Here is a 16871-nt window from a genome sequence, read left to right on the forward strand (position 1 = left end):
AATGGTCGAAAACCAAATGTGGTCCACTTTGCATGCAGCTGATCATTTTTTTCTTTTAAAGAGGAATGTCTGAAGTTGAAACTAGAAATGTATCTATTTCTGAGAACTCTTAGATCAAATCTTTCGTGAATACGGCCCCTGGTGTTGATGAAGCCATAACTGATGTCAGTAAATCTGATTTCAAGTTCTTGGCAGTTAAGCACGTTTAATCAAAACATGCAGATATGACGCATTTCCATAATCTGGTGGCTTATGGCCTTGGAAACAGTTTAACAGGCAATCTTACTCCATTCAGTATATTCAGATGCTATAGTGCACTCAGCTGTTTCATGCTTACAATTATGATATTTTAGATTATGATTTATTGTAATGCAAATAAAAAATTGTATGATTATTTGTATCCATCTAATGTAGAAAAATAGACACATTTACTTCTATAGCACTTTTTAAAACAAAGATTGCTGTGAAGCAGCGTCACGGAAATAAACAGGAAATTAAAGTTTTTAATGTTGTCAAATTCATCAATAACGGAACGACTTTGATTTCCGTTAAGCAGCTCTACAAAGACGATATTCTCATTAATAAGCTCATTTTAGTTTTATGTTGATTCGATTTAATTCAATAATAGTGTTGATGATGCAAAGTTCATCATTTATGAAACAAATTTGAAGTTATTATCCAGATGAATTCAGTTCAAGTCAGTGCTGTCAAATCGATATTTATTTCAATATTTCTATTTTTCTTTGTCCCCTGATGTCAACCATTCAATGCACAAAGCCATATGATAGAAGCAGATATGATTAAACTTATAAATGTCCTGAGGTTAATTGGTTTAATTGTAGTGAAAGTGTTACGAAACCCCCCGTTGAGTCTGGTCAGTTCATACTAGTGTTGTAAAAATATAATAACACAGGCTGCAGGTAAAGTGCTGTTCGTTTGGTGTTATTTCACACAAAAAAATTTATCTGTGAATGTTTTTCATCCTCATGTCGATCCAAACCTTCTTTCATTTGTGCAGCACACAAACACACAAAAAAATTCTGAAGACTATGTTTGTTAATTTTTTTCCATGCATTTTTGCCCATGCAATTACAAGTAATGGGAACTGATGCTTTCGAGCTTACAAAAAAGACCGGAAGCACCATAAAAGCATCATAATTGTGATTCATACAACCAAACTTATGTCATATGATGGCTTTGTGTGAGGAACAGACTGAAATGGATGTCATTATTCAATTAAAATAATTGGTTGTGGAGTCTGTGAGATGAACTCGATATAACTGCACCAATGGATTCATTGAAAAGATCCGACTCAAAAGAATGACTCATTCATGAATCGGATGATTCTCTCTTGAACTTTTGGTGTGTTCCTCAGACAAAACTCTCATATGTGACAATATAAATAACACTAGAAATGCAAATGTTGCATGGACTTTTAGGATTTAATTATGGTGCTTTTGAATCCTTTATAAATCCATTAAAGTCATGGCCTGATGTGGAAGATTCATTTATTATTGTCCTACTTAAGATGTAAAGGCTCAAAATGATGTGTGTGTTTGCATGAACTGTGTGGTTCAGAGTTTCATCCATAGGATTTGCAACCATGGATGTGCTTATGCATTATTAGGACTGGACAATATTGAATATTTAGAATAATAATGAAACATATATATATACTGTATATGCTAAAACATAGCTTAAATCTGATTTGCATTTAAAGATACCAGTATAAGGGTGTTCAAACACACACACACACACACACACACACAGAGAGAGAGAGAGAGAAAGAGAGAGAGTCTTACTTGAAGAAAACAGCCAAATGAGATGAAACGCAGCTCTCTCAATAATTTCATGTGTTTTTCTAGCACAGTTGTGAAGGTACATTTATCAAGTAATTTCACCATGATTCCCTCAAGAGATCCTTCAGGAAAAATCCTCAAAACAATCAAATTTAGAAACATATTGTCGCCAGTCACTCTCCTCTTAAAACACAAACACACACGCACGCACACACACACACACAGACACACGCATGCGCACACACAAACACACACACACACACACACACACTCTAACACACTCACACACACACACAGTTTATTCTACTAATAACTGTTGCAAACCAGCTGAGATGTCTTTGAGTTCAATCTGATGGTTTTATTACACGTGACAGCATTTCAACAGCTTGCCTATTAAGATTATATTGTTAAATCATTCCCCTATAGACAGTCCTGTGGTGTTACTGTGACATATCAGCATGAGGGAGAAAAAAAAAATCCGCTGTTAAAAATATAAACACTTTATCTTCTCTTATAAAACAGCTTTATTTCTTCATGGCAGACTCCAAATACAGAATGTCATAATGACAAACATGTTTGAAGGCTATAGAGCAGCGTTTCATTTATTAAAATATTTCCACACAAAATCAGTTTGTTCATCTACGATCTAAAATCATCTATGTTTTTGTCTATGTTATCACCTCAATAGCTCCAATGAGTTTATTAACTTAAATATTAATAATATTGTTTAATTGAGACATGGGTTGAATCAGCTAATGAATTTGATATTTTTTTCATTATTTTATTTAATTGTGTATATATCATTTTATAATAAATTAATTGTATTTATTTTAAATAAATAATGAGAATAATGAGAAAAAATATATTGAGGGGAATTTGAACCAAGAAATGTCCTGTAAAGTTGATAATTTTGTCCCCCAAAAAAAGTGTAATTGCTTGATCATGGTTCATAACACTTGTTGTAGAGAGGTTATAAAGGCAGCTATCCTGTGCGTCTAGCGCTTCATTAATGCTTCTTTTACATCTTGGCCAGGGGACTACAGATGAAAAATAGCCTGTTTAAACCATGTTTGTTCATGTGTTTTATGAAATTGCACTGTCCCCTCTTAAATAAACCAGTAAAATAAAATAAAATAATTAATTTGAGCCTGTATGCAGATATTTGTCTCAGCTAAAGCTCGGGTCATGCCTTTATCTTCTCTTAGAACCTTTTATCCATCAGAAAGAAATCATGCAATTTATGCAATGCGAAGATGCAAGGTGTTTGCAAACACAAAGTATGTGCAACTAGACCTGTGCAAGAAAGTACAGCATTTTAACTCAACGCAATTTTATTGGCTTATTCTTTTCTGTAGACGTTGAAAGTGGCATTTTGCAATGCATCAAACGGTGTTACGCAAGCTTTACTTCTGGCGTTGTTATTATCAGAAATGCATACAGTAATTTGCGTGACATTCTCCACATTGCTCCAAGCTTCGCCTCCTACTGATGTAATGGCGGAACGATTGTTTGAAGAAACACTGCATTGATTTTGTGCAGAATATCTATTGTTGTGGATTTAAAGGCCAATTTTCTTGTGTATTTATTAGAGGTGGGCATAGATTAATTTTTTTAATCTAGATTAATCTAGATTAATATTGAAATTAATCTAGATTAATCTAGATTAAAATGGCTCATTTGAATTCTCCCGAAGGCATTCAGAATATGTGTGCTACCCAAATAATGACTAAAAGTAAATCTTTAAGGATAGTTTGCCTCGCGTAGGGATGTGCATTTCTGCCAAAAATGCCATTCGACAATCGACGAGCAAAAGTCGAATATCAAAAAAAAACGCAATGACAGAAAGGGAGGCCAATTTCATCTTTAGCAATTTGTCATCAAACAAATTGTTTATTAATTGAATAAGTAACATGTTTTCGTCCTTTTTTTTTAACATAGTAGGCTAATTGGAAGAAGAAAAAAAACAATACGCACAGTCCGTTTTTTCATCGCCAATGCTCGTTAGATCAAAAAATAATGTCATCATATGTCATAAGAATTTTATGTGAACCTGCCTTGTTACTGCAATAGCCTCCTTTTTAAACAAATTAGTTTCAATCAATGTAAACTATTCGTGTGATTATGCCACTGCGCAATACACACACATGCATTACCTGAATGAAATGAAATCGAATGTCGTCCTGTGGAATCATTCATTCACAGACAGCTTACGAAGATGTTCAACTAATAAAGATCTTCATCGCTGGCAAAAATATGATGCATTTGCAGATTTGCATTCACTAGACTAGACTGTAGATCGGCCACTTCATCCAACGCTCTTGGTGCTCTTAAATCTTCCTGTTTCGACTCCGAGTGTGAATTGAAAGCGCTTCAGACGATTCAGTGCGCGAGGAACTGAACAGATCAACTGATTCGCGAACCGATTTAGACAGATCATCTGACAACTTGTTTGATGAAGTCTTTGAACAGAATCGACTCAAAAGAGTGATTCATTTGTAAATGAGCATCGCTCATGCCCATACGAAAGGACACAGCGCGCTTGGAATAAACTCATTTAACAACGTATTGCATTAAAATAAAGTAACGAGAGGAACGTCGCCCAACGTAACAAAGTAAAAGTACACCTTGTGTCCCTGACAGGAAAATACCCTACTGCGCGATCTGTGACAGTAGGCGCGGCGTCATACTACACATTAGAATTGCGCGAAAATATAACGATATTCGAAAAAGCTATTTATGATCCCAACCCAACTTTGATTAACGGCGATATTTTTTTTATCGCCCGATAAGAGTCTCACGTTAACGCAGCACGTTAACGCCGATAACGGCCCAGCACTAGTATTTATTTACCACCTCAATGCTTCTTTCTACTTATTTTTGATTGAGATATTAAGTGGAATTTATACAACACTATAAAAGTGCACACACGTTTTTAGCTTTAATTCAGGCATTGTTTAGTTCAGAAATGTAAACGGCAATATGCATGACATTCTCCACATTGCAAATGTCATTGCATTGCATTTAATACAGGTCATCTCTTGTTTTATTTATTTAAAGGCCAACGCATTTCTTTTTTGAGAAGTGTCTTGTGCAATGTTCCATTAAAATAAATGTCACTCATTTTGACGTGTTATCATCTAATGCGATTACATTCAGACATCTTGAATTGTGACTTAAGTGCCCAAATCATTTTTTTTGCACAACAGTATTTTGTGTATCCATCCATGGAGATTATGATGCTCTTTTCAATGGTAAGAATAAACTGGACATAAGCTTCATATTTCTGTTATGAGTTTCTAATGATGATTGTTTCCTCTCCACTGAGAAAGGTCAGCGAGGGTGAAAACACACTGTAAACGGGAGGGGATAAAGTAGAGAGAAATAGATTTGACATTTCCTTAATAAATCCATCAGCACGCAAGCCCAGATTGAAACGTCACTGCGACTGGATACGGATTACCCACAATGCTCACCAGGGGTCACAGCGTTGAACAAGAGGCATACAAACATGGCCATTTAAACTGACCCGACACCAGCTGTGCCATGTTAGCATCAGAATGAGAAGCTCGAGGGCTGTGTCCTGTGTCCTACACCCTTAAATGGGGCACTATTGAGGTGACAACCATTTGTAGTGGTGTCCGAAACCACAGTGGACGTTATCGAGTGCACTTATTCAATCCCCTGATGCACCACAATAACGAATGTACAACCGATGTACACTCAACGGCTAGAGAATACCCATAATGCACTATGACGGTCATGCCAAATGAGATAGACTCCAGTTATATGGCATGTGGCGTTTTAAAGATCTCAACATTTTCTCAGCCTCAGATTGGCATCAAGCGTGCAGATCTCAATATGAACTTAAACATTTCTTATCAAATTCTTCTGAGATTAAATGATCTGAGTTTCTGTCCACATTCATTTATACCTTTTCGTATTACTGTATGACAAACCTTTTAAGAAAGCCCTGCTGCGAGCTACGAGGATGTTAATTGATGGTATTTGCCTCCGTCAGCCTAGTTTTAAAATAATCGTGTTTAACAGCAGAGCTCGAAGTGAAAAACTACATTACCCATGATGCTGTACAGAAAATTCCACCAATCAGAATCACCACAATCAAAACACACCAAAGCTCCACCCACTCCCATGAAGCACTGCAAAACTCAAGTCAGCCTCTCAAAATATGTACACCGGTATATGCATACTTTATATAAAACAGTATATTTCAAGTTTGTTACAATAATCAACATTTTTAAATTAGTAGTTTTATATTTCTCCATTTTAATTTGATTATGCTGTTTGCAATGCTTCATGGGATTGTAGTTCTTTACCTCACTAAAGCCATTAAATACCTTCTATATTTTGTATTTTTGTCCAATAAAAACAACAACTTTTTTGCTTCAAATAAAAAGTTTGTAGTGTTGTGATTCACCTTGTTCCCAGTTGGCTTCGTTCATGGCTTTTAATGCTTAAATGAACTTTTTTTTTTAATCCTTGTGGGAGAAATGAATGGGAAAAAACTCTAATGAATCGTGCGTGACTATTTTTAGCATTTGAAAGAAATCCAAGATAAACTCCATACTTAGATGAAACATAACTGAGAAGAACTAAATTAAGTTTCCTGAGCTATGAAAGAGAGAGAAAAAAATCCTCTGGCCATTGGCCATGCAAAATACAAGATGTTCTGAGTGCTTTTGAGCATATTAATAAGCAGTTGCTAGAGTCTAAAGAGTCCAGTCTAAAGGGTTAGTTCACCCAAAAATGAAAATTATGCATGTCATTAATGACTCACCCTCATGTCGCTCCAAGCCCGTAAGACCTCCGTTCATCTTCGGAACACAGTTTAAGATATTTTAGATTTAGTCTGAGAGCTTTCTGTCCCTCCATTGCAAATGTGTGTACGGTATACTGTCCTTGTCCAGAAAGGAAATAAAGACATCATCAAAGTAGTCCATGTGACATCAGTGGGTTAGTTAGAATGTGTGTGTGTGTGTATTCTGGTTCTGTTGTGGATCCGCGTTCAGTGCCGCCGCTGACGTAAGACACTGCTGACGTGTGTCTGGTGTGTGTGTGTGTGTGTATTCGGGTTCTGTTGTGGATCCGTGTTCAGTGCCGCTGCTGACGTAAGACGCTGCTGACGTGTGTCTGGTGTGTGTGTGTGTGTGTATTCTGGTTCTGTTGTGGATCCGTGTTCAGTGACGCCGCTGACGTGTGTCTGGTGTGTGTGTGTGTGTGTATTCCGGTTCTGTTGTGGATCCGCGTTCAGTGCCGCTGCTGACGTGTGTCTGGTGTGTGTGTGTGTGTGTGTGTGTGTGTATTCAGCTTCTGTTGTGGATCCGCGTTCAGTGCCGCTGCTGACGTAAGACGCTGCTGACGTGTGTCTGGTGCGCCCGTGCTTCATTTACAGTCAGAGGGAGACGCACGCTGGAAACAAAACACGGAATACACGGACGCACCAGACACACGTCAGCAGCGGCACTGAACGCGGATCCACAACAGAACCAGAATACACACACACACACACACCAGACACACGTCAGCAGTGTCTTACGTCAGCGGCGGCACTGAACGCGGATCCACAACAGAACCAGAATACACACACACACACACACACACACACACACACACCAGACACACGTCAGCAGCGGCACTGAACGCGGATCCACAACAGAAGCTGAATACACACACACACACACACACACACACACACACACACCAGACACACGTCAGCAGCGGCACTGAACGCGGATCCACAACAGAACCGGATGACATAGTCATTAATGACATAATTTTCATTTTTGGGTGAACTAACCCTTTAAGTCTCTGAAACAATAAAATATATTTTGAAGGAGGAACCTAAATATCAATTACATTTTTTTGTTCGCCTACATCTGTGACTGTATATCATAACCTTACTGTGCTCGAAATCATCTCTGATTTAAAAAAAAAAAAAAAAATCTGAATCCATCCAATGCAGGAAAAGGAAATTATGCGAATGTGAAAAAGCAATATTTTAGCTTGAACCTCTCATTGCACCATGCCCTGCGGTCATTAATATGTAATCTCTGGCTGATGGAGCCAGCTGTTCATCTGCACAACAGAGGCTGTTTAGAGGGCACCTTCTCCAGCGCTAATCTCGCAGCTTTTGTGTGGTTGACTGACTGCTCGTGTGTAGTGAGATTTAGCTGTATTCCCAGAGGGATGAGCGCGGGTGGACAATGATGTGCTTTTTATAGGCACCCTAAAAAAAATCCTGTTAAAAGGCCTTGAAAGGTCAAAATGTGGGTCAAAACGTGGTCTTCTAAAATACCATCAGGATGTGACAAGATGCTGCAGAATAAAACAATTCAAGGATCCAAGGCCATATTCTACACCTATGACGCATTTTTTCCCTGACCATAAGTGACTGTTTTTACGTGGCCTACTCTCCGTTACACTGTGCCTCAATTAAAATTCAAACCAAAAGTGAAATGCTCCGAACAAACATATAATCCAAAAATAAACCATCCACTTGTTCCTGATGCTGGGATACTTCTGAAGTCTGTAGAGACACAAATGAGCTGTTTACATGGACGCGACAAAGCGAACGTTCTTTCACACTTCCATTTGTCCTGTTATCACAGACTCAAGCGCCTGTATATCCAGTGTAGACATCATCAGTGATTATAATGGCTTCTATTTGCTTTTGACGCAACACTGCCTCTGGTGCAGAGTCAGACAGGTGTCAGCCGTTAACTGAACGCCAGTGGGCGGAGCCTATGGTATGATGATGTAACTATTCGTTGATGTCTCTTGCTCTAAAGGCGGTCATATACCAGTCCTTCCAGAAAAACACAGTTTTTTTGTGATTGTTGCGGGCAAAAGTCCTTGATTATGCGGCCCGTTTTCTTAAAAAATGCGATGGAATATGCGGGATATTTATGCGATGAAATTGCGGGAACTTGCAAAAACTGCGGTTTGATGAAAAAGAGAAAAAAAAAGTGACCAACACCCTGTTCTCACTAGGCTCCTACCTTAATGTAAAGAGTCATTTCTTATTACTTCCTATGATAAGCAAGCATATACATCACAGAAAGTGCTGGAATATTTCAGTTCTCATCTTGTTTTATTTCAGAACTTAATAAAAACATCAAACTTACAAAACATTGATGAGTCAAACAAGTTCTGTAGCTTTACAACTTCTGTAAAAATGAATAAATAAAATATAAAAAAATAAGTGTGCTCCTGTTTCACAGCTTTTCGATGATGTTCACGTCGCGCAATTACGTCACTTCATAACGTTCCCATGGCAACAGGGGGAAATGGCTGCTCTTGTGTGAAGAAAACTTTTTTGCAACGAAAATGCGAGGATTATGAAATCATGCAAGCCCCGCATATTTTGCACGGAAATCGGCAATTCATGCGGCGAAAGTGCGGCGTATTTGAAAAAATGTGGCCCCCGCATAAATATGCGGACTTTGGCTGATTATGCACTAAATCATGCGATCGCATAATCACGTTTTCCTTGAGGGACTGATATACACATATTTGTATTAGGGATGTGACGGTGAGGATATTTTCCCACCGGTTAATCGACGTGTGACAACACCGGTAATACCGGTATCACCGGCAGGGCCATTTAGATAGCTAATTTAAAGGCAAATGTAAAATGCACGCTTTTTCACGGGCAGAACAGCACCAGTCACGTAACTGAAAACTAAAGCCGTGTGACCGGCCAACCAGTAAAAAAAAAAAAAAAATCATTAAAGAAATGATTCCCTCTGATTTTCTGTTTCATTAATAAAAGTTTGACTACTCGCAGAAGTCTCGCATGCGCTTTGAGCTTGTGTGAATTGCACGTAAAAAATGAAGTTAACGAACAACCTCGATCCATCAGGGTCGCTGAATTTCACTGCGCTTCATGAAGAGTTTTTCTTTTGCGTGAAGAAGCCGTTCGCCGGAGATGTGTTAAAGATAGCGGAGTGCATTCATGATTATTAGGCTACCGGTATAATAATCCTCCTGGCACCGGGTCTGAGTGAGTAATTTACTCTCTTATCGTTCTTTGATTAACATACGGTAATGACACTTTAAGACCAGCCGCTGCTGACACGCGATCTGACACTCGTCCCATTTTCTCACAAATCTCTACGTTCAGTTAAGACTTTATTTAAATCATTTAAGACTGATCTTATGAGGACACTCGACAAACCCGACATTTTGGCATAATTTGTGTGTGTTACGGTTTGTCCAAGCCCAAAAGAGAACTCGATCCTGATGCGCGTCTTTTCTATTTGTGTGTGTGTGTGTGTGTGTGTGTGTGTGTGTGTGTAATAGGCAGGACATACAGCGCGGTCTCTTTAGTCTTAAAAGCATTCACATTAATAAGAGCGTGTTCATACAACGCTACTCAACGGGTAACAGAAAAAAAACGGATACTGCGTAATTGACCCTTCGCTAAGCCACGCCCGAAAACCGCCACTGACCAATCGTGGCTTAGCAACCGTAACTAGGCGCGGGAGGTCTGTCAAGCTTTCGAGCGAAGGAAACATGCCGACGCGTTGTGCGTATGGATTGTGCAAATCTGATACCCGGTATTCTAAAAGTTTGGACGGTGGGGTGGCATTTTTTCTCTTCCCGAAACCTAAAAGCCAAAGGGGAGAAATCCAGGGCGTGGATCAAGCAGTGTGGAGACCCATTCACAACTAAATGTCAACAGGATTAACAAAACAAAAAACCGCCTATTGCTTGGAAATAATGGCGGTTCTTTGTTCATAATGCATATATTTGAACGTAAAATAAGACGATTAAAGGCAAGACGGAGGCTCACTGACATACATTTCAGCATTTTGTTAATCGACGGCCTACTAACGTTACCCCTGTAACTTTACCCCAATCCGATCGCGGCTCTCCCGGAGTTAGATTGATGGATAAGCTGTTTGATTTGTAATTATTAGATTATTTTCACATTTCACTTACTCTGCTGTGCATGAACATAGCTGTTCAATTTGTGTTTCCCATGTGAATGGTCTGCTAAGGAGGCGGCTGCTGCTTGCGCTGGGACCTAACGTTATAGGCTTTAGCTTCAATTTTGATGAAATTATTCTCTAATCGGTTGCATATTATGTCGTGGATATATCCCTCGAATGCATACTGCTGTCCCTTTTGTCTTGCTCTCTCAGATATTTCACCTGTTCGCCAAAAATGACTAATTATCTCCTTGGGAATGTCTGACACCGGTGCATTCACACTGTAATAGACGTGGCAGCCGCGAAAGCTTGACAGGCGTAGCAACAGTAACTAAGGAGGGCGGGGCTTAGCGAAGGGTCAATTGCGTTAAATATATACATAATTTTTTTTGCGGGTGCCGCAGTGGGCAAGTGATGAAACCGGTGTTGCGACTGAACAACACCGTGTAACACCGGTAACACCGACTACCGTAGCAAGCCTAATTTGTATGTCATGACAATGATGATAATTGTTGTTAATGTTTTTTTCTTCTTCTTTAACTACCTCGTCTCAAAGCACATAACATTACTATAATAATGAACATTAACAACTTAAAGAGCTCTGACCTGTACCACCTGACTGCTGCAGATTCATTTCGCCATTGATAGTGTTGACATTGTAACGTATAAATTCGAGTCACGAACCTCTCCGAGTATATCATCATGTGTTTTCATCTCATCCAAATAACTGTAGTAATGCTGTGAACGCAGTATAAGCTCGTTGTTTTGGTTGTAAACTGTAAAAGGCGGCTGCTGTTTCGTTTGCGGTGCTCCGAGACTGACGTCTGTCTAACTCATTGCATGAACATAGCATGAAACGCACTGATGACGTGTGTTGATAGGCAGATAGGACCGAATGCAATGATTGGACGAACATTTTATGGCACGCCTTCCACATATGATATGAGATATACACTCACCGGCCACTTTATTAGGTACACCTGTCCAACTGCTCGTTAACACTTAATTTCTAAGCAGCCAATCACATGGCGGCAACTCAGTGCATTTAGGCATGTAGACATGGTCAAGACAATCTCCTGCAGTTCAAACCGAGCATCAGTATGGGGAAGAAAGGTGATTTGAGTGACTTTGAACGTGGCATGATTGTTGGTGCCAGAAGGGCTGGTCTGAGTATTTCAGAAACTGCTAATCTACTGGGATTTTCACGCACAACCATCTCTAGGGTTTACAGAGAATGGTCCGAAAAAGAAAAAACATCCAGTGAGCGGCAGTTCTGTGGGCGGAAATGCCTTGTTGATGCCAGAGGTCAGAGGAGAATGGCCAGACTGGTTCGAGCTGATAGAAGGGCAACAGTGACTGAAATAACCACTCGTTACAACCGAGGTATGCAGCAAAGCATTTGTGAAGCCACAACACGCACAACCTTGAGGCGGATGGGCTACAACAGCAGAAGACTCCACCGGGTACCACTCATCTCCACTACAAATAGGAAAAAGAGGCTACAATTTGCAAGAGCTCACCAAAATTGAACAGTTGAAGACTGGAAAAATGTTGCCTGGTCTGATGAGTCTCGATTTCTGTTGAGACATTCAGATGTTAGAGTCAGAATTTGGCGTAAACAGAATGAGAACATGGAACCATCATGCCTTGTTACCACTGTGCAGGCTGGTGGTGGTGGTGTAATGGTGTGGGGGATGTTTTCCTGGCACACTTTAGGCCCCTTAGTGCCAATTGGGCATCGTTTAAATGCCACGGCCTACCTGAGCATTGTTTCTGACCATGTCCATCCCTTTATGGCCACCATGTACCCATCCTATGATGGCTACTTCCACCATGTCACAAAGCTCTAATCATTTCAAATTGGTTTCTTGAACATGACAATGAGTTCACTGTACTAAAATGGCCTCCACAGTCACCAGATCTCAACCCAATAGAGCATCTTTGGGATGTGGTGGAACGGGAGATTCGCATCATGGATGTGCAGCCGACAAATCTGCGGCAACTGTGTGATGCCATCATGTCAATATGGACCAAACTCCCTGAGGAATGCTTCCAGCACCTTGTTGAATCTATGCCACGAAGAATTGAGGCAGTTCTGAAGGCAAAAGGGGGTCCAACCCGTTACTAGCATGGGGTACCTAATAAAGTGGCCGGTGAGTGTATATAAATTAGTGCTGTCAAACGATTAAAATATTTAATCGTGATTAATCGCAATCGATTAATGTCATAGTGCGATTAATCGCAAATTTTTATCTATTCTAAAAGTCTCTTGATTTCTTTTTGTCCCATTTGTTATTTTTCCTCATTTTAATGCTCTTATCAACATGGAAAAGTGGATCGGCTTGCTTTGTGCAAATGTTTTTTTATTGAAAACAACATTGGCATATACTGTGTTCAATTTCACACTAACATTCTCACTTGGAGCAAATAATCTCTCACACAATGTAACACTGTCCATCAATAAAAGGGTGAAAGAAATACTGACGAGGTCCTGATATTGACGAGGGGGTGGAGAATTCGCATCAGCTGTGTGTGTGTGTGTGTGTGTGTGTGTGTGTGTGTGTGTGTGTGTGTGTGTGTGTGTGTGTGTGTGTGTGTGCTTGGCCATCAAGGGGTGTTTCAGACTGGACGTGCTGCGATGATGATGGCTCAGTTCACAACGACAAAACACACAGATCACTTTGGTCTCGTCAATGGGACCATTTGGCAACTTTTTAAAAGTAAACTTTCAATTCAGAATCTTATTGGCATCCATTTCGGCGTCTCGCGCTCGTCATCCACTCAAAACGTAACGTTAACCAACTATTTGGCCGGCTCACAAGCCCAAACAAGTGTGTGCGGTGTGCCTGTTGTTTTGTTTCCGGTCTAGCTAGATCCGCTTGCGCTTTGGTCGACGAAGCAACAAAACGTCCTCATGCGCAGCGCAAGCCATCGAAATGAATGGGTTTCATAGCGCAGCGCCGCGCATGAGGCGTCCTGTTGCAAAAGCATGTGAAAAAAACTACAAAGTTTGTTAGGCCAAAAAGACCGCTAATTGCGCGATAAAAAAAATGAACGCCGTTAATAACGCGTTTAACTGACAGCCCTAATACAAATACATTGTGAAGAGTCTTTCAACCAGCATAGCAAAAAAAAAATCTGAATTAAATCGCCTACCCTGCCTTTAATGCAGATTGTTTAAAAGAAGATTCACAGTAATATACAGAAAAATAACAAAGTTAATTTCAGCTGCAGATTTACAAAAGGCAATAGTGCCATTATTCATTCACTTTGAGTCAGTTCAATGTTGATTCAATTCAGTTCAATAGCAGCGCCAATGTAGCAAAATTAGTCAATTATGAAAAAGTCAAATCAGCAATAAAACAGCTCTACAGAAGACAAGGGTGTCATTATCCAGCTCAAGTCTGTTAAACATATCTCTGTCTGCTCTCCGTCAGTTTGATGTCCGGTCTGGCGGCGCTGGATGCAAAGTGTTCCAGTCGGCTGGGCCTCATCACGGTCTCCTACTACCTGTGGACCACCTTCCTCGCTGTGGTGGTGGGAATCGTCATGGTGTTGATCATCCATCCAGGTGGAATGGCACAGAAAGAAGATTCAGAGGACAGCGGGAAACCCATCATGAGCTCCGCTGATGCTCTCCTGGATCTCATACGGTGAGAAAGCCCTCATGTTTCTCCCTCATCATTCCATGGAACATGGAACACATGTTCTATGGAACACAAAAGAAACATGATATTAACCCAGCTAACAGGGAATGTTCTCAGAACGTTCAGGCAAGGTTCTATCAAAGTTATGAAGAAACATTCTTCTTGTAACATTAATAGAATGTTCATTCTAAGTTATCTGGTCTTTAATAGCATTCTCAAACTGTTAGCACAAAAACATGAATAGATCGACCGTTCATGGAACGTTTTATTTGGATGTTCATCTCACATTTGTTAAATGTTACTACTTGTTTTATAATGTTCAGAGAACATTTAAAAGTAATGTTCCCATAATATTTGCAAAATTATAACGGAATGATCCCTTAACATTCTAATTACTAAGAAAAACACATTTTTAAACTTAATTGAAACGTTAGCAAATTAGCTGGGAAATTGCCATTTTCATTATCAACAATACCTGGCAAATAAAAACAGAATTTGATTTATGAATTACTAGCAACTTGGTCAGTAATATTTTACAATGAACTGCCATCACGGATACAATCTCCAGCAACCTGATTGTGTTTCGATCGAATGTATAGCAGTCAAAATCTCACATGACCTGTTTGAGAGCACTCGAATGAGTCACAAACACACGTATAGAAGGATTGGGAAACTATTGTAGATTTGAGTGTTTTTATAAATGCACAGTGACCCTTAAACGTACTTGGACACTTAAGACACAATGCAAATAATTGCATTAGATAATAAAATTAACTATAAACAAACACAATGTCACACAATATTAACTGTCTTCAACACTAGATCTGTTGTTTTAGGTTTGTGTGTTTTTGCTTGAAAAGTGTGTTTGCGGCTATACTTATTTATGATAAATGACCCTTGGTTTCGTATTTTGTTATCTAATGCAATGCTTTAAACTTCAAGTGTCCAAATGCATCTTTGTGCCGCTGTTTGTGTGAGCTCCGCATCAACCAACTTTTCGATATTTGTGTCATTTATACTAATGCCAGTGTTTGTAGCTTTAATCTACTATTATATTAATACAAGCTGTACACAGAAAGTAAATTATTGACTTTGCTTGAAGCAAATGCAGCCATTATTTCCGCCTCCAGGAATCCACGTAACTAAAATAAATGACACTCCATTGTTACACACACTCCATCAGCTGAAGGTCATTTTATTAGAAACGTAATGTAAACAGTTGTTTGTGTGGACAAAGCCATTTAAAAGACTCTCAATACATACAGAACCTTCACAAGGACTGCTGGCAGGATTATTTGGTTTAATAATTTATTTCATTAAAATGACAGATAAAAATGCTTTGCAATGTCATTGTTCATTCCTGCCCACGTAAAAATAATATCCCCCAAAAAATACCACTTAAAGCAACACTAAGTAAGATTTTTTACCTTAAAATAATGTTTCCAAAATCGGAAACATTATTTTAACACAATTCATTATTTTAACACAATTCAAATTCACTTTGCGGTCCTATATCTGCTATAACCACGCTATGTAAGACTCCCAGATCGGGTCGCGTTTCTGTAGTTCTAATGAGACATAAGAAGACTACAAATTTGACTTAATTTACGTCAAGCGTTACAATAGTCATTATTTTGTTTTTCTTCGTTTCTTATGTCGCAATACATCATACTTTCATGAAATCATTTAACATACTCTAGCTTGTCTGTGGACATCGTTGATTCCAAAGCCGGTGCTGGATAAACCACGAGCGTGCGTGCGACAGTAGGTTGCGGTAGGCTAAAGTATTTACGACAGCGGCAATGGACAATTCCGCTTCCAACCTGTAGGGCGACCGCTGAGGAAAAGTTACTTGGTGTTGCTTTAACGCTCTGGTGCTATTAGGTTTTTTTCACTGAAAAATGCTACGTTGTTTTTAGAATTGTGGACCCAATGAGGTTCATTCTCGTGTTGCGCAGCACGTTTGAGCTTCAGCAAGAACCAATGAGGTTCATTCTCGTGTTGCGCAGCACGTTTGAGCTTCAGCAAGAACCAATGAGGTTCATTCTCGTGTTACGCAGCACGTTTGAGCTTCCTCAAGAACCAATGAGGTTCATTCTCGTGTTGCGCAGCACGTTTGAGCTTCAGCAAGAACCAATGAGGTTCATTCTCGTGTTACGCAGCACGTTTGAGCTTCAGCAAGAACCAATGAGGTTCATTCTCGTGTTGCGCAGCACGTTTGAGCTTCAACAAGAACCAATGAGGTTCATTCTCGTGTTGCGCAGCACGTTTGAGTTTCAGCAAGAACCAATGAGGTTCATTCTCGTGTTACGCAGCACGTTTGAGCTTCAGCAAGAACCAATGAGGTTCATTCTCGTGTTGCGCAGCACGTTTGAGCTTCAGCAAGAACCAATGAGGTTCATTCTCGTGTTGCGCAGCACGTTTGAGCTCCTCAAGAACCAATGAGGTTCATTCTCGTGTTGCGCAGCACGTTT

General features: G+C 39.6%; 1 protein-coding gene across 5 annotated transcripts in view; it reads left to right on the top strand.

Annotated features, from left to right (window-relative positions):
- The window catches only part of slc1a7b (solute carrier family 1 member 7b), an 89736-nt gene that overhangs the window by 45207 nt on the left and 27658 nt on the right, over window positions 1-16871 (top strand). For all 5 annotated transcript variants that reach the window (XM_056233971.1, XM_056233972.1, XM_056233969.1 and 2 more), the window contains one exon: window positions 14188-14403. In XM_056233971.1, coding sequence (XP_056089946.1) covers window positions 14188-14403 — 216 coding nt within the window. The remainder of the gene's footprint in view (window positions 1-14187; window positions 14404-16871) is intronic.

The sequence above is a fragment of the Rhinichthys klamathensis genome, unplaced genomic scaffold, assembly GCF_029890125.1.
Source record: "Rhinichthys klamathensis goyatoka isolate OS25496 unplaced genomic scaffold, OSU_Roscu_1.1 h1tg000386l_1, whole genome shotgun sequence".
Lineage (NCBI taxonomy): Eukaryota > Metazoa > Chordata > Actinopteri > Cypriniformes > Leuciscidae > Rhinichthys > Rhinichthys klamathensis.